The sequence below is a fragment of the Bufo bufo genome, chromosome 5 (assembly GCF_905171765.1).
Source record: "Bufo bufo chromosome 5, aBufBuf1.1, whole genome shotgun sequence".
NCBI classification, from domain to species: domain Eukaryota; kingdom Metazoa; phylum Chordata; class Amphibia; order Anura; family Bufonidae; genus Bufo; species Bufo bufo.
Window position 1 is genome coordinate 506,261,721 of NC_053393.1, and position 19,566 is coordinate 506,281,286.

Genomic DNA, 19,566 nt, shown 5'->3' on the forward strand with positions numbered 1-19,566 from the left:
TTACAGGGAAAATGGACTAAAATGGAAAATCTGCACAAAAAAAATGAAATTTATACATTTTACCTCCCTTTTTTTATTATTCCTGTGAAACACCTAAAGGGTTAACAAAGTTAGTAAAATCAATTTTTAATAAATTGAGTGATGTGGTGTCTAAAATGGGGTCATTATTGAGTCGTTTTTATTATGTAAACCCTTTAAAGTCACTTCAGAACTTACTTGGTCTTTAAAAACGTTTTGAAAATTACTTTCAAAATTCTAATCTTTCTAGCATCCTAAAGAATTAAATTAAATTTACCAAATAATGGCAACATAAAGTAGAAAAATGGGGAATAATTAATAACTATTTTGTGAGGAATCACTATTCATCTTAAAATCTGAAAAATTCTAATTTAGAAAACTGCTAATTTCTAAAAAATTTCTGTAAATTTTGCACTTTTTAATACATAAAGGTAAAACATAGCAACTCAACTTCACCACTATGATGAAGTACAATGTGTCAATGTGTCATCGCCATTTGGACCAAACTGGCTTTTGCTGGAAGGGGTTAAACGTGTACCTTAAAACAGCACCACAATAAGTACACACAAAACAGAATATCCCACTGACCTCTCATTAAAGGATCTTCTCAGGTACAGAGGAAGGGTTTGATAAAGATCCAAAGAAGTTATTGATCCAGAACTCTTGCAAAGTTCCAGGTAAAATCTAAGTTTATTAAAATATTTCTAGCAATTTAAGCTACTGTCCCATGGGCATTTTGTTGGATATTAAATGTCCTAATAAACTTCTAAAGAGAGTTGGAGCAATCATTGCCACAGAAAATAAATACACATGAGTACAACTCATTCTGCAAAATACAAGCCATGATTTCAACAAATGCAATGATGCAAAAGAATGAAAAGAATGCTAACAAAATGTCAAGAATACGGTATGTTATTCTTATTCTTATCTACTAGGCTTATGTACCTTGTCTGATGGATTGGCAGGCATAATGTAAAGCAACAAGAGAAGAAGAACAAGCAGTGTCAATGGATAATGATGGTCCAGTCAGATTGAAACAATATGATATCCGATTGGCAGCTATGGATGTTGATGTGCCAGTTCCATTAAAATGTTTAATGTTATCAGCACATTGAGTGTAGATGCTTTCTGAATCTCTGTTCATGAGACCTGTAAAAAATATATATTTTATATAGTGATGAGTGAACTTATATTGTGTCTAGTGCATGCAGGACTTTAATGGCCTCTTTTACACGGTCAGTATTTAATCAGCATTTTGCATCCGTATTTGATCAGTATTTGTAAGCCAAAAATTAGGAGTGGGTCAAAAACAGAGATAAAACGTAATGGAAATATTTGCATCTCTTCTATGTTTTGAACCCACTCCTGCTTTTGGCTTATAAATACTGATAAAATACTGACTGTACGAAAGAGGCCTTACGGATTTTCAAAATACAGGATCCTTTTTTTTTCTGTTCTTCTGACGGATAAGAAGAACAGAAAAACAAACGGTGATGTCAAAACAGATAAACAGGGACATTAGTGGCCCCATAACAGAGTGGTGATGGGGGCCAACCACTGGCGGCTCCAGCGGGGGCAACGGGTCAATTTCCCCCCTTCGAGAATATAGTGAGAGAGAGTGAGAGAGAGGGATTTCGATCGCCCATATACTTACAAGATCAGATCATCCGAATCAAGTCACTGCGCAGAGTGCACTGACGTCACACGCTGCCTGAGATTCGTGCAAGACCAGTCAATTCTGGTTTGCAGGCGCGCGGCCCGGCGGGAAGTGGAAGGAAGGAGCAGCTCCGAGCAGGAGGAACAGACTCAGTCTCAGGACTCTCAGAGCTTAGCTGCGCTGAGGTAGTGTCACTGTCAACTTGGTCTGAGACTGAGACTGAAGACTTTGCTGTGGCCGGGGAATGGGGATTGCTGAAACTGAAAGGGCCGGGGGGAAGTTTGGTCATGGGGGGGAGTAGTGGGGAACAAACTGTAATAACTAGGGTAGGGGGGAAATTAGGTATTACTAACTGGTCTGTGCTGCCGGGGATTGCTGAAAGGGGTTAATAAATACTGTTAATGGGGGACTGCTGAGAGGGGTTAATAACTATTGTGAAAGGCCCTTCACAGTAGTTATTAACCCCTTTCAGCAGTCCCTCATTCACAGTATTTATTAACCCCTCGGGGGACTGCTGAAAGGGGTTAATAAATACTGTGTGAAGGGGGTACTGGCTGGCTCCAATACACCCCCTGGCCGCTCCAGGACACCCCTGGCCCCTCCACAAGTTCTTCTCTTTCCTCCCCCTGTTCTCCCCCCCATAACAGAGTCATCCACTGATGCCCATAACAGTATCATCCCCACAGATGCCCCAAATGTCTCCAAAACTGTTAAATAATAAAGTTTTATGTGGTTAAATGTCACCTATTTGTTTGTAATTTTTAAAATCCGTAATTTGGAAAGACAAATGTGACTGTTTTTAAATAAGGTTAGAGTTGTACGGTAGGTTAAATAAAATAGTCTGTTCTATAAGCACCGCATTATTTTTCTTCACGCCGCCACAAAACAATCTGGACCAGGCTCTGGATCCGCCACTGGGGCCAACATCAGTGGCAGTAACAGGGATAATATATTGTAGCCTCAAAACAGAGTGGGGATGGGGGCCAACAACATTGGTAGTAACAGGGACAATAGTGGCCCCATGACAGAGTAAGGATGCTGGCCAAAAGCAGTGGCAGTAACAGGGACAATAGTGACCCTATAACAGAGTGGAGATGGGGGCCAACAGCAGTAGCAGTAACACGGACAATAGCGCCCCCATGGCAGAGTGGGGGGGGTAGCAGCAGTGTCAGTGACACTAGTCAACCCATGACAGAGTTAGCACAAGATGGTGGCAGTTTACTGTAGTAGCAGAACCGAAAAACAGCAGTGTCATAGCAAGACCCAGTAGTATGCATATCCTTAAAAAAAAAAGTAACATACACATATCAGTAGGCCAAGAAGCCCCATTGTAGGAATTGCAGCAGAGGCATCAGGCGGGTGGCAGCATCAGAATGGTGGCAGCAGCAGATGGCCAGAAGTAATGGCCCATTTTGCAGAATAATCCAGTGTGGCAGCACACTGCAGTATGATCATTAGTGGCAGAACGATCTATTCTGTTGTATCAGGCATAAGTGTCTGGAAATCCTGGTTGATCCATTTCTGATTTATCTTTATGAATGCTAGTCTCCCAATATTTTGGGAGGAAAGCGAATTCTCTTAGGGGTAACTATGCACTACCCCCGCCTCACTGAACACCCACTCTGATGCCACACTATTGGCCGGGCAGGAAAACATTCCCATGGCAAACTCGGCCAGTTGTGGCTAAAATTCAAGTTCGGCTGGGCCAAGTTTTAGATAATGGGTGACAGGGTACAGTTCTATTATGCCATCACCTGCTGGTTGAGGTTCTGCTGCTGCTGGGTGGTTTCTTCTTTAGGCGGCTGAAGAAAACTGCTCATCATAGACTCCAGACTGAAGTTACTGCATTTGGCGCTGGCACTGCTCCTGCTATCCCTCTTCACCAGTCATGGCAGTGCAGCATGAGCACAAAGGGTCCCCCCTAGTCAGACCTTCCTGAGGACGGACGATGGTGCTCGTAGGCAGCAATCAACTGACTACACAGCATGTTTCTATAGTAGGCCATTTTTGCATCCCTCTCAGAAGGTGTAATAAATGCCCCCCCCTTTTTGACTGGTAGTGAGGGTCTAACAATGTGGATAGCCAGTAATCATCCCTACACAAACATGACATCATGCATTTAGCCATTTGCAAAAGGGACTAGGAGGGCCTCCCTGCCTCGATCTCCACTGCATGCTGCCACGGTCTGTCAGGGTCTGCGTCATCATCCTACAGCTGGCCTGTAACTGATGACTGTCCTCACAAAGCTCAACGTCACTGAAAAGTGCAGCAGAGCCGGCGGCTATCATTACTTGGCTAGCAGAAGGAGCAGCAAAAGCAAGAGGCAGGTTCAGAACAGATGAGGGCATAGAGGCAGTTCCTGGGCCATGCAAATTAAGCATGGTATCAGAAGAACAAAGCGATTCCTGGCTGTGTTTATCTGTCTTCACTTCAAATGATGTCAACCATTTCAATACAGCTGGTCAAAACATGACCGCTGGATGACAGTGGCAGCTGTGGCATATTGTCGCGGGTGCTACCATCCCCCCTTCTTCTGTTGCTACTTGTCCTGTCTACAGCAACATTTTTGCCATTGACCGTTTCTTTCGGGGGCCCAAGTAACTGTCTGTTGGTCATAGCATATAACTGTATCACTACCAGAACAGATTAATTATGAAAAATTTCATTCCACTGCACACTTATGTACAGGGTGATAAATTACACCTGCTTGTAATCTGGACATAACGTAATGCTACAGCTAAGGCTACTTTCACACTAGCGTTTTTTGCAGATCCGTAATGGATCTGCAAAAACGCTTCCATTACAATAATACAACCGCATTCATCCGTCACTAATGGATCCGGTTGCATTATGTCTTATATAGCCATGACGCATCCGTCATGAACACCATTGAAAGTGAATGGGGGACGTATCCGTTTTCTATTGTGTCAGAGAAAACGAATCCGTCCCCATTGACTTACATTGTGTTACATAGTTACATAGTTAATATGGTTGAAAAAATACATAAGTCCATCAAGTTCAACCAAGGAATGGGTGGGGACACGAATCCCAGAAGGAAATGAGACTCAGATTTCTACACGTTTTCATAAACATTAATGTCGTTTACTTTCAAGAATTAATCTAAACCCTTTTTTAAACTGTCCACTGTTCCTGCTGTGACCACATCCTGAGGAAGTCTATTCCACATTGTGTGTCAGTAGGGATCTGTCTTGCTTCGCACCACATCAGGGACAGAAAAAAACGCTGCTTGCAGCGTTATTGTGTCCACGATAGGAGAGCAACCAAACGGAACAGAATGCATTTTGGAGCATTCCATTTTGTTCAGTTCAGTTTTGTCCCCATTGACAATGAATGGGGACAAAACTGAGACGTTTTCTTCCGCTATTGAGATCCATCTATTGCAAATGCTAGTGTGAAAGTAGATCTGCAAAAATTGTATAGTGGCTCACCTATTCAGTGACTGGAATAAGGTGCTCTAAGTCATATCTGATCCACCCAATCAGAAAAATTGTACAGAAAGTATTGATATAGAGACCGGCACTCTAAATCTGAGGTCACGCAGAGGGTTAAATATATAACTAATTTAATATCAATAATAGAAACATAGAAACATAGAATGTGTCGGCAGATAAGAACCATTTGGCCCATCCAGTCTGCCCAATATACTAAATACTATGGATAGCCCCTGGCCCTATCTTATATGAAGGATAGCCTTATGCCTATCCCATGCATGCTTAAACTCCTTCACTGTATTTGCACACACACCCATAAATCAGTTACATTCATATAAAATAAGATAAAATAGAAAAGGATAGCCCCCCCTATTGGATCTATATTGGCAGCTAAAGAGCACAAGATTGTGCTCTTTTTTTCTATACTCTTCATATTGCTTTATATAGTTTACATTCTTCTCTCCCTATCAGATGATTACAGTGTGAATTGTCATAATACCTACATATTACAGGGGGGCTATCCTTTTGTATTTTATCTTATTTTATTGGAATGTATCTGATTCATGGGTGGGTTTTTGTGCTTTTATTATTGATATTAAATTAGTTATATATTTAACCCTCTAGGTGACCTCAGATTTAGAGTTCCGGTCTCTATATCAATGCTAGTGTGAAAGTAGCCTAACAGAGGAGATTAGCTATGATAAATTTTGCTTCACTGAACACTTATGTACAGGGTGATAAATTACACCTCCCCATAATGCATCGTAAAGCTACAGCTAACAGAACGAATTAGCTATGATAAATCTTTCTCTGCTGCACACTTATGTACAGGGCAATAAATGTAACCTGTGACATAATATGAACGCAACGTAACCCTACAGCTAATAGAAGGGATTGATAACTTTCGTTCCATTGAACACTTATGTACATGGTAATAAGTTCCACCTGCCCGTAATACGGATGCAACATATTGCTACAGTTAAGTCAGTCTGCTACTCCCTCTGGTATCTGTAAATATAGTCAAAAGTAAGCTCTGTTGCTGTTGCTGTCATTGGTGTTGCATTGTGGTTTGTGGTGCTTTCGGGGAGGTATTTTCTGTCACACTGTCGTGTTTGTTTGGCACTGCTGTATCTTTTGATGCAACACTGTGGCTGACTCTGGTACTGTGACAATGTCATTAGGATGGCATGAGACCCCTGAGGCCAGTGATTGGCTGCAGTAGCGTACCTAATATCACTGTTGCAGCCAAACAATATAGAGGGTGAAAATTTAGTCTCCAATAATTCTATTTTAGTGTATTTTATTGCCATACCTATAAACACTCCAGTCTCACTTCCACTGATGCTTTCCATTGGGTAGCCTCCATCTTCCAGAGCCCTGTATGTGCACTCAAGCAGTAGTTTTTGCTGTGGATCCATAATCTCAGTTTCTGACTTGTAGATTCCAAAAGGTTTATGATCAAATTCATTAAAGCTATGAAAAAATGGTTCACATGAAAATGTTAATAACTGAATAATGAAACGTAATTCAGCATTTAACTTTTATCAAAACATTGTTGACCTTATTATGACTAGGAAAGTTCTCCTTAGCTAACATGTTCGAGGAGGTCACTTTATACCTCATTAATACTTTGGGGGGATGAAAAAAAAAATACAAAAACCAAACGAAAATAGACTTAACAACAATCTATAAAATAACTTAAAATCTAGCCCTAAAATCATATGCCACTAAAAAAATGGTCACTATTAAACTATGAAGAAGTTATGCAAAAAAGCTCTTAGCAAGCTCTGCCTCTGATATAGAGTAAGGCAGCTATCCTGGAAGTCAGTGTTCTTCTTCCTAGAATTTCAGAGGAGCTTGTATGGCCTATAAGTCTCCTCACATCGACTAAGGTGTTGTCTGTAAGGAGAGATAGTACCCCCAAATCCTGTCTCAAGGCATATTTAAAGGGTTGAACATTGACTTATAGGGGAGCTGCCTCACATCTGGTGGCATCAGAGGCAGAGCTTGCTAACAGCTTCTTTGCATAACTCCTTCCCAGAATTCCAGAGGAGCATGTATGGCCTGGCCCAAATCCTGGCCTAGGCCTCTTACCCAGTTAAAACAGTATTCACTGCACTGATAAGGGGCAATCACTCCGTGAGGTGCTGGTTTATTTATTGTGTTAGTCATGTCTCAAGGACTACTTAAAGGGTTGAACATTGACTTATAGGACAGCTGCCTGAAATCCGGTTGGCTTCAGAAGCAGAGCTGTGCGTGCCATCTTCACACAAGAGCATGTATGACCTCTAAGACTCCCGACACTGATTAATCCACTCTCCATACCGAGAGATAGTGCTATACTATACACATTGCAGACTACAACATTACATTCATAGAGAAATAAATGCAGAAAAAAAAGCAAAAAGCTTTGAGAGAATTGTCTTGGAAAAAGGTTTGTCACTAGATACTTCCAAACTTATATTATTAACAAAATATCTAGCAGTCTAACAATTTAAAGATCAGTAGAATGATCAAGTTAAAATGGTGTAGGCTACAGAACTATGTATGTCTTCCCCTCAGGAAAATTATTGATGAGTTTGTGAGATATTATTAAGATCAAAGAAAACAACTATCTAGATTGACCTTCTACTTTGCTGGCAGATTGCCTTAGTTAGGCACCACAAAAAGTAAATCACATGCTGAAAAAGTGTTGCCACCTCTGCTGAAGATATTATCTCCTTTTTCTGTCAGAAATGCACTGGTACCACACGAAAATATGATACCCTACTATATTCATGCAATACATGTGCTACTTATGTATACTGCAGCTCATAAATTAAAAGTAAAATATTGGTTATAAAAAATTTGCATCTACAAACTTACCCTTCCACAAGGGCAGCTCGGGTGGTACATATTTTTCCTGGCGTGTCATAATCGGGATCATACCAATGTTTGACATTAAATCTTTCTTCTGGAATCTCTATAGTACAGTTTTTTCCCTCAACAAGAACTTTCCAAAAATTGTCAATTCCTTCACCTGTTTAGTAAAAATATATTAAACATGAACTATAATTGATATATACATTTATTAAATGTAAAGTCTCTGTGCAGTACACCAGTAAGGAGGTATCTGCAATTATTTGTTAAGGTACTATGATTCTATGGTATGTAATGGAACTCAGAATTTCTATGCATGGTGTAGGCAAAGCCTGGCCCACTAAATAACCAGGGCTGTTGGCTGGCTCCACCACTAGCTCTAGAGTGTTCTAGGAGAGTCTGATTGAGAGCTTTAAGAGAAAGGAAGAAAACGGTATGTGCTCCTCTCCTCAGGTCAAAAAAACTCAAGTTTCAGAGACTCACAGTTCTCTGCATGTTCTTGGAGAAAGAGCTAAAATATATAGAATCTGCATGGCCAAGCGAGAAGTCAGCAAGCTAACATTATTTAGCTGTTCCAGACTTTGCTGCTGTGGAGGAATAATGAGTTGAGACACTTGGACATAATTTGAACTCGAATTGTAGGCATTATGGCAACATTACAGTCACCAGCCAGAGATTCTACTGAAAGAGACTTTTTTTTATTTATAAATAATCTTTATTTGTTAAATTCTTGTTTTTTACAAGTTCATACAAGTTATTGTTTACATTATTCCCTTTATAAACGGAATAGGATTTTTTTTTCTTTTGCACATTATACATTTAAAACAGTATATATTACCTTCACAACCCTACCTGTTGCTAAGTCCACTCCTGAAAAGGGACGGTGGAAGGAGTAGGAAAAAAAAAAAAAAAAGGTACCTTGCGGCTCTCCCACTCCTCTCCCCCCCAACCCCAAACCCCCACCCCACCGGGTCCAAACCCCGCTACTGTCCGCTAGTTCAACCATCTCTGCCACCTTTTAGCAAACGTATGTTTTTTCTTAGCTGATACTAGATGAAATTCCTCTCTGACAAGTGAGGATCTAGTCAGGTTCTCCCATTCTTTAACTGTGGGTAAAACATTATCTCCCCAATGTGCTACGATACATTTCCTTGCATAGAATAACAATTTGGAAACCACTTCTCGATCTTTAATATTATCTATTTTATCAATTATGTCCAAAATACAAATCTCTAAGGAAAAAGGAACTTTAACCTCATGATATTCCTCTATTTTTTCACTCACTCTCTCCCAGAATTTCTGGGTCTTTTTACAAATCCAAAGAATATAAATGTCATCTACCCCTACTTCCCTGCATTTTTTACAACTAAATTGTTTAGTTTTATAAGATTTCGGCAAAATCTTAGGGGAGTAATACAGGCTATATAATATGTTAAACTGAGTGATTCTATGGGAGAAGCTATTGGACACCCTATTTTTAGACTGTATAGCCTTTTCCCAAAATTCTTCCCGTTGCGTGTTTAAGACATCTTGCCATTTATAGTTTAGAATAGTAGTGGCTTTATTTTTTTTCTTCTGATGTATCAGGCATCCTATATTTTGGAGATCAGTTTCCTCCCTGCTGTTAAATTCACAATATTAACTAGAGTTGATGGAAGAGGGGCAATTTGCGTTCCTTTTCCTAGCTTCGCCCGCAGGGCTTGTTTCATTTGTAAGTAAAAAAACTCACATCTTTATTGTCTTTTACGTACTCCTTTTTTAGTTCTAGTAATTATATCTCCCTCTCTCCATATCTGGCCCAGTTTATTAATTCCATATTTCCACCAGACATTTTGTTCAATTGATTTTACTTCCATTAGATGGGTATTATCCCGTAACAGGGTGTCTGAGTGTATTCCCTTGTGTGACCAAAGTTCTTTTACCCTATTCCAGGATTTAGTCCACAAGTCCAATAAGGGTATTTTATTAATTTGTTTTTGTAACAAAATGTCTGCTTCTATTAATTGGAAGATATTACAGTTTTCCAAACCTTTCTTGAGCCCGGCTACCAAACTCTTATATTTCTTTGAATAGCTCCAAGTTATCATATTTCTAATCTGTCCGGAAATAAAGTACAACTCCAAATCCGGAACTGATAAGCCGCCCTCTTTCTCCTGAATGTGCAGTATCTGTACTCTTATTCTCGTTTTTTTTGCCTCGCCATACCAGATCTGTTATTAGAGTGGCTATCTTGAAAATTCTTTTAGGAATTATTATTGGCGCATTCCATAACATATAATTTAAAAAGGGCAAAATACACATTTTCACCAGTGAGATACGACCTGCCATTGAGATATGAATTTTTTCCAGACTAAATTTTCTTCCTCATCTCTTGTATTTTATGGAGTACATTCAACTGTACATATTCCCTGGGGTTAGATGTTATCTGAATACCCAGGTATTTAACCGGTTCTTGCCTCGCTTTAATTTCAAGTAGCCCCGATACAAACCCATTCAGAGGATCAATCGTGATACAAGCCGACTTAGACCAGTTTATATTCAGTCCAGTGTATTTGCTATATTCTTCAAATACCTGAAAGATCTTCACTAGTGATCCATGAGATCCCACAAACAGCATAATATCATCTGCATACAATGAGATTTTTTTCTTCATATGCCCCAAACCTAAATCCTACAATTTCTTTACCCTGTCTAATCATATCTGCTAGGGGTTCCATAGCTATGGCAAATAATAAGGGGGATAGGGGACAACTCTGCCTAACCCCCCTAGCAATATGTATTTTCTCTGAGTACTCGCCATTCAATATTAACCTTGCGGAAACTTCAGTATACAATAGCTTAACCCAAGATACAAAGTAATCTCCAAATCCCATTCTCTTCAATGTAGCAAATAAAAAGGGCCAGTCTATCGTGTCAAAAGCTTTTGAAGCATCTATGGTTACAATAATACGCTCTCCACAGTTTATAGGTTCTAACTGGGTCCCCATAAAGTATCTAATTATCTTGTCACTTGTGGTTCTCTACCCGGCATAAACCCCGACTGATCCTCATGGATGATCCCAGGTGCCACTCTCCCAAGTCTATTTGCCAGAATCCGTGCTAATATTTTATTATCAGTGTTAATCAATGAGATAGGGCGATATGAGTCCGGAATCTCCGGGTCTTTCCCGGGTTTTAATATTAAAGTTATTAAAAGCTTCTCTAACAGAATCTGGGAGTTTTCCCAGTTCTCTTGAGACAGTCCACATTGTGAGCAGTTTCGCAATTAATATTTCTTTATTTTGGGCATAAATTTCAAATGGGATACCCTCTGTACCTGGGGTCTTATTCTTAGTTATCTTGGACAATATTGTCTCTACTTCAGCCGAGTCTAAGGGGGCTTCTAGGGATTCACTCTGATCAGTTGTTAATTTAATAATACTAATTTTCCCTAGGAACTGCTGTAGTTCCGCTGCACTCTTATTTACTTTACTACTGTATATATCTTCAAGGTATTCCCTAACGAGCTCCAGCTTCGTCATTTGTTCATAGGTTTTATGGCCAAATTTATCTATCAGGCAGTGAATATACACTGCTAAAAAAAATAAAGGGAACACTTAAACAACACAATGTAACTCCAAGTCAATCACATAAAGGCGCATAAAGGAGTTCAACATATGGCTTGGTAAATGGTGTCAAGAGCAAGGATTTGGCTTTGTTTCTCATGATAGCTCTACTTGGAATAGAAAGGAACTGTACAAAAAAGATGGTTTGCATCTTTCTCTCAAAGGAACAAATGTACTCAGTGAACAACTCCAAGAATTTGCGAAAGAGTATTTAAACTAGGAAGGGGGGGCAAAAGAGTTAAAATAATAGAGTCCAATTGCCCCCCGAAACAATGCCAGAACAGGTCAGAAGCACAGAGGTTAAGAAATGATAAGCTCAGAGTCCTGTCTACAAATGCTCGCAGTTTAGGTAAAAAAATCAATGAACTTGGGTCAATAATGGCATCTGAGAATGTAGATTAAGTGGCTGTTACGGAGACATGGTTTAATGAAAGAAATGACTGGGACATAACCATACCAGGGTACTCTTTATACAGAAGAGACAGAGAAGGCAAGAAAGGAGGAGGAGTCGCCCTGTATGTGAAAGATAGCATTAAATCTAACCTAATACAAGTTGGTGAGGCCCACATAGAGTCAGTTTGGGTTACGTTGCAGTTTGCTAACCATGCAGTAACTCGTGTAGGTGTGATATATAGACCACCTGGTCAAGTTAAAGAACTAGATGATCTACTAGTTGAAGAAATAGCTAAAATGACAATGAAAGGAGAAGTTATTATTATGGGAGATTTCAATCTTCCAGATATAAACTGGAAAACCAAAATAGCAAGTTCTACCAGGAGTACAGATATTCTAAATTCCCTACTGGGGTTATCTCTACAACAAGTGGTTGAGGAGCCAACCCGGAGGGAGGCCATTTTGGATTTGGTATTCACAAATGGGGATTCGGTATATGATGTCATTGTAGGCGAAACCTTGGGATCTAGTGATCACCAGTCAGTGTGGTTTAATATAAGAACTGTGAAAGAGTCCCACCACACAAAAACAAAAGTTTTAGATTTTAGAAAAACAGACTTTTCAAAAATGAAATTAGTCATAAATGAGTCCTTATCAGACTGGAACGGATTACATGGAGTCCAGGAGAAATGGGACTACTTAAAAGGTGCATTATTGAAGGCAACAGAAAATTGCATTAGACTTGTCAGTAAAAGCAAAAAAAGGAAGAGACCACTGTGGTACTCAGCAGAAGTGGCCCAAATTATTAAAAATAAAAAGCTAGCATTTTGTAATTATAAAAAAAATCAGAGCAATGAAGATAAGGAAATCTACAAGATTAGGCAGAGAGAGGCCAAGCAAGTTATAAGAACTTCTAAAGCGCAGGCAGAAGAAAAACTAGCTCAGTCTATGAAAAAAGGGGATAAGACATTCTTCAGATATATAAATGAAAAAAGGAAATTAAAACAGGGAATAACTAAATTAAAAACAAAGGACGGAAGGTATGTAGAAGAGAATAAAGGGCTAGCCGACTGCCTTAATGAATACTTCTGTTCAGTTTTTACAAAAGAAAAAGAAGGAGAAGGACCTCCACTAGAAAGGATGACTAATAAATCATTTAATGCATGTATCTTTACAGAGGAAGATGTTCTAAGTTTGCTGTCTAAGGTGAAGACAAATAAGTCACAGGGGCCTGATGAGATACACCCAAAATTATTAAAAGAGCTTAGTGGTGAGCTGGCAAAACCGCTAACAGATTTATTTAACCAATCATTAGTAACAGGAGTCGTCCCGGAAGATTGGAAATTGGCAAATGTCGTGCCCATTCACAAGAAAGGTAGTAGGGAGGAATCGAGCAACTATAGACCAGTGAGTCTGACATCAATAGTAGGCAAATTAATGGAAACCCTATTAAAGGATAGGATTGTGGAACATCTAAAATCCCATGGATTGCAAGATGAAAAACAACATGGGCCAGATTTATCATTCCTCTGACAGCTCACTCCACTTTAACATATGGCTAAAGTCAGTTTTAGCCAAGTCAGATTTATGATCGGCCCTTTAAGACTATAATAAATGTGGTTTGACGGTAGCAGTTTATCCGTCAGTAAGCAGCTTTACAAAAGTCGCACATCTTGATGAAAAAGTCGCACGTTTTTATGAAAAAGTCGCATGTTCTATTAAAAAGTCTCATAAGATAAGCATGGTCCTCGCTGGAGTGAAATTGGGACTTTTTTGCGACTTTTTTGCGACTTTTTAAAAAAGTCGCAATAGTAAATTTGTCTTGCCAATCATTTGCATAAGGCAAAACGCCCATTTTCTCAAAACTGGAGTGCTTAGCGCTTGCCTTCAAAAAGTCGCAAAAAAGTCGCAAAATTTTGATTTGCGCATTTTTTTGCGACTTTTTGACTCCATAAAAGTGACTTAGCCTAATGATATATCTGGCCCCATGGGTTTACTTCAGGGAGATCATGTCAAACAAATCTTATAGATTTTTTTGACTGGGTGACTAAAATAATAGACGGTGGAGGTGCAGTAGACATCGCATATCTAGATTTTAGTAAGGCTTTTGACACTGTCCCACATAGAAGACTTATCAATAAACTGCAGTCCTTGAGCATGGACTCCCATATTGTTGAGTGGATTAGGCAGTGGCTGAGTGACAGACAGCAGAGGGTTGTAGTCAATGGAGAACATTCAAAACAAGGTCATGTTACCAGTGGGGTTCCACAGGGATCTGTACTGGGACCAATTTTGTTTAATATCTTCATAAGTGATATTGCAAAAGGCCTTGATGGTAAGGTTTGTCTTTTTGCTGATGACACAAAGATATGTAACAGGGTTGATGTTCCTGGAGGGAAACGCCAAATGGAAAAGGATTTAGGAAAACTAGAAGAATGGTCAGAACTCTGGCAACTGAAATTTAATGTGGATAAGTGCAAGATAATGCACCTGGGGCGTAAAAACCCAAGGGCAGAATATAGAATATTTGACACAGTCCTGACCTCAGTATCTGAGGAAAGGGATTTAGGAGTAATTATTTCAGAAGACTTAAAGGTGGGAAGACAATGTAATAGAGCAGCACGAAATGCCAGCAGAATGCTTGGATGTATAGGGAGAGGTATAAGCAGTAGAAAGAGTGAAGTGCTTATGCCGCTGTACAGAACACTGGTGAGACCTCACTTGGAGTATTGTGCGCAGTACTGGAGGCCATATCTCCAGAAGGATATAGATACTCTAGAGAGAGTTCAGAGAAGAGCTACTAAACTAGTACATGGATTGCAGGATAAAACTTACCAGGAAAGGTTAAAGGACCTTAACATGTATAGCTTGGAAGAAAGAAGAGACAGAGGGGATATGATAGAAACTTTTAAATACATAAAGGGAATCAACTCGGTAAAGGAGGAGAGCATATTTAAAAGAAGAAAAACTACCACAAGAGGACACAGTTTTAAATTAGAGGGGCAAAGGTTTAAAAGTAATATAAGGAAGTATTACTTTACTGAGAGAGTAGTGGATGCATGGAATAGCCTTCCTGCAGAAGTGGTAGCTGCAAATACAGTGAAGGGGTTTAAGCATGCATGGGATAGGCATAAGGCTATCCTTCATATAAGATAGGGCCAGGGACTATTAATAGGATTCAGATATATTGGGCAGACTAGATGGGCCAAATGGTTCTTATCTGCTGACACATTCTATGTTTCTATGTTTCTATGTAATCACACTTCTGTGAAATCAAACTGTCCACTTAGGAAGCAACACTGAGTGACAATCAATTTCACATGCTGTTGTGCAAATGGGATAGACAACAGGTGGAAATTATAGGCAATTAGCAAGACACCCCCAATAAAGGAGTGGTTCTGCAGGCCACTTCTCAGTTTCTATGCTTCCTGGCTGATGTTTTGGTCACTTTTGAATGCTGGCGGTGCTTTCACTCTAGTGGTAGCATGAGACGGAGTCTACAACCCACACAACTGGCTCAGGTAGTGCAGCTTATCCAGGATGGCACATCAATGCGAGCTGTGGCAAGAAGGTTTGCTGTGTCTGTCAGCGTAGTGTCCAGAGCATGGAGGCGCTACCAGGAGACAGGCCAGTACATCAGGAGACGTGGAGGAGGCCGTAGGAGGGCAACAACCCAGCAGCAGGACCGCTACCTCCGCCTTTGTGCAAAAGGAGGAACAGGAGGAGCACTGCCAGAGCCCTGCAAAATGACCTCCAGCAGGCCACAAATGTGCATGTGTCTGCTCAAACGGTCAGAAACAGACTCCATGAGGGTGATATGAGGACCTGACGTCCACAGGTGGGAGTTGTGCTTACAACCCAACACCGTGCAGGACGTTTGGCATTTGCCAGAGAGCACCAAGATTGGCAAATTCGCCACTGGCGCCCTGTGCTCTTCACAGATGAAAGCAGGTTCACACTGAGCACATGTGACAGACGTGACAGAGTCTGGAGACGTTGTGGGGAACGTTCTGCTGCCTGCAACATCCTCCAGCATGACCGGTTTGGCATTGGGTCAGTAATGGTGTGGGGTGGCATTTCTTTGGAGGGCCGCACAGCCCTCCATGTGCTCGCCAGAGGTAGCCTTACTGCCATTAGGTACCGAGATGAGATCCTCAGACCCCTTGTGAGACCATATGCTGGTGCGGTTGGCCCTGTGTTCCTCCTAATGCAAGACAATGCTAGACCTCATGTGGCTGGAGTGTGTCAGCAGTTCCTGCAAGACGAAGGCATTGATGCTATGGACTGGCCTGCCCGTTCCCCAGACCTGAATCCAATTGAGCACATCTGGGACATCATGTCTCGCTCTATCCACCAACGTCACGTTGCACCACAGACTGTCCAGGAGTTGGCAGATGCTTTAGTCCAGGTCTGGGAGGAGATCCCTCAGGAGACCGTCCGCCACCTCATCAGGAGCATGCACAGGCGTTGTAGGGAGGTCATACAGGCACGTGGAGGCCACACACACTACTGAGCCTCATTTTGACTTGTTTTAAGGACATTACATCAAAGTTGGATCAGCCTGTAGTGTGTTTTTCCACTTTAATTTTGAGTGTGACTCCAAATCCAGACCTCCATGGGTTGGAAAATTTGATTTCCATTTTTTTATTTTTGTGTGATTTTGTTGTCAGCACATTCAACTATGTAAAGAACAAAATATTTCAGAAGAATATTTAATTAACTCAGATCTAGGATGTGTTATTTTTGTGTTCCCTTTATTTTTTTGAGCAGTGTATTTATTATTTTTAGTCTGAGTTGCAACCAGGGCAGCCAGTTTTTTGCCAGGTATATGGGCAAAGATATAATTATCCCTTACATTGTTCTCTTTTTGTTGTTCAGCTAACAGAAGCAGATAATTTTCCAATTTGGCCGCTTTATCTGTCCATTCCTTATAGTTTTGTACTATAGGGTTATCAATATATTTATTTTCAGATCTTTCCACCTCAGTTTCTAAATCAGTAATTTTTTTCCTAATTTACTTCCTATATGTTACAGTGTGTTTAGTAATAATCCCTCTTATAAAAGCCTTTGCGGCTTCCCATACCATATTATTCCCCGCTAAACCCTCATTTATCTAAAAAAATTCCCCAATCTCTTTCAATATCTTATCGTGAAAGCCAATTATGTTAATCCATCCTATAGTTATGTTCATCCCTCTATTTATTTTTTTCTTTGTTTTTATATTTATAATAATTGAATTGTGATCTGAAATCCCCTGTCATCCATACTTCATCTGTTCAATATCTTGTGCCCCTTTATTATCCGTGAAAACTAAGTCAATCCGTGACAAACACCTATGAGTTTTAGAAAAACATGAGAATCTTTTTAACTTTGGGTGCATTACCCTCCAAATATCGATCCAACCCAGTTCTGTTATAGTATCTTTTAATTTAGACCCTAACTTGTTTGATTTGGGGTTATTTAATCTACATCTGTCTATTTGGCCATCCATTACGTTATTAAAATCTCCCATTACTAAGAGGTGGTTTATCACCTGCCTTGAGTACAAATAAATTTTGTTTTAGTAACACATCTAATCTCTGCCTTCCAATATACAGTCTATGAGGACATATCGGCCTTCCTCATCTATTACTGTTTTAATTATTTTAATATCTATGTTTCTATGGATTAATATACTCACCCCTCTCGCATATGACGAAAAAACTGAATAAAAGGCGCACTGCATCCAAGGTCTAGTCACCCATATTATCGTCTCACTTGTCAGGTGCGTTTCTTGTAGGCATTCTATTGTAGGGAGAAAACTATATATTGCATCAAAAACTGCCACTCTCTTTATTCCTTTACTCAACCCTCTAATGTTCCAAGAAATTACTCTCATAGAATCTAGTTTAAGTGGTTACTGCCGTTTCCTATTGCGTAAAGTGAGCCCGGTAAGAAGGGGGGGGGGGGCAACGAAGGGGCGGCGGAGCAGGAAGGGAGAGAGCAGCACTCAAAAAAAAATAATAATAATTTGATCATATTTTTTTTCCCCCCCTTTAATTCGGTAAAGGTATTGTTTGTTTTCCTCTTTTCCTATAGTCCTCCCCCTACTCCCCCCCAGGAGTGAACGCCGCAACAGGCTACAAAACCCTCCCTAACCCGCCCCCCCTGATTGGCCCAGGATAGCATTCGAACCTGGCCCTCTCCCTTGCATTTCCCCCTCCCGGATATACCCCAGCCTTTATTATACCTCATATTTTTATCTTCTCTTTAATCCATTCCCCTGCCGCCTCTGCTGTATCAAAAAACCAAGTTTTATTCTCCCATTCAACCCTGGCCGGGAACATCATTGAATACTTAACGCTATTTTGACGCAGCATTTTTTTTACATCAGTATAATGGCTTCTTTCTCTCTCTGTTTCTCTTGCATAATCAGAAAATAGCATTATTATTGTACCCACGTATTCTAGTTTCCCTTTGTTTCTTGCCCTGCGTAATACCTCCTCCTTATCTCTGACCGATAGGAAATTAATTATTATTGGTCGTGGTCTTGTACCAGGAGGGGGAGACCTTACCGATAGTCTATGAGCTCGCTCTATAAAGTTTTTGAAATCTGAGATATCCTGGCCCAGTTGTTCCCTTAACCAAGTTTGTATAAAACCACAGGGTGTTTTTATACTCCCTCCGGAAACCCCAGACATCTCAGATTAGACCTCCTTGACCTGTTTTCCAAGTCCAGTAATTTGTTTTTAAGTACTGTGTTTTCTTCCTTTAACTTAGTTTTTTCTTTAACTATTATCTGCAGTAGCTCCTCAGTATCAGATGTTCTCTTCTCTACTTCTACTAACCTATCTTTGTATTTTTGTAGATCTGTCCTGAGGAGTCCCACCACCTCCTTAATATTTCCAGTCTGGAGAGAGAGGTTCTGTATTGCCGAGTTGCATTTTTTTATTTCATGGAATATGTCCTGCAAACTAGGCACCTGTTCCTCCTGAATGGGGGCAGTTTTTTCTGCCTCCTTTAAGTGTTTATTTTCGCTCTCCCCAGACTGGAATTCAGTGGGAGACAATCTCATGGTGTCTTTCTCTATCGACCTGGAAAGGTCTCCCTCCTGGGTTTGGGGTATATCTTCCTTCTTCCTCCTAGGGGGGCTAGTCTGTCCAACTATATTAGTCAGCACTTGTTTCAATCTTTCTGCCTGCTTAAACATCGGGGAGATCGAGGTGTTTAGTTCTTGTTGGGCTTTCCCCTTTTTCCCCACCCCCTGTCTGGACATATTGAAGCTAGTGTATATATATATATATATATATATTATTTTTTCCTCTCCCCTCCCCTTTCCCTTCCTCCCCTCTCTCTTTTCCCCCTCTTTCCTCTCTTTTTTCCCCTCTTTTTTTCTCTTTCCCCCCTCTCTTTTCTTTTTGTTCCATTATTTTTTTTTCTTTCTTTTTTCTTTCCTCCCCCTCCCTTATTTAACTACCTGTTATATGACCCTCAAGGTTTCAGCTGCTGTTTACCATCTGTACTTTGATAAGGTAGTGTATATGGTTCAGTTTGTCTGTGAGTTATTAATTCATACAGTAGTAATTCATTCAAGGCACGTTAT

At 40.2% G+C, this 19,566-nt stretch overlaps 1 protein-coding gene across 1 annotated transcript in view; it reads right to left on the bottom strand.

Annotated features, from left to right (window-relative positions):
* The window catches only part of LOC121002601 (phthioceranic/hydroxyphthioceranic acid synthase-like), a 35,015-nt gene extending 15,776 nt beyond the window's left edge, over positions 1 to 19,239 (bottom strand). The window contains exons 1-5 of the mRNA XM_040434046.1: positions 18,663 to 19,239; positions 11,303 to 11,560; positions 7,993 to 8,146; positions 6,440 to 6,600; positions 964 to 1,167 (exon numbers count right to left, since the gene is read on the bottom strand). Coding sequence (XP_040289980.1) covers positions 964 to 1,167; positions 6,440 to 6,600; positions 7,993 to 8,146; positions 11,303 to 11,560; positions 18,663 to 19,239 — 1,354 coding nt within the window. The remainder of the gene's footprint in view (positions 1 to 963; positions 1,168 to 6,439; positions 6,601 to 7,992; positions 8,147 to 11,302; positions 11,561 to 18,662) is intronic.
* Between the last annotated feature and the right edge of the window lie 327 nt (positions 19,240 to 19,566).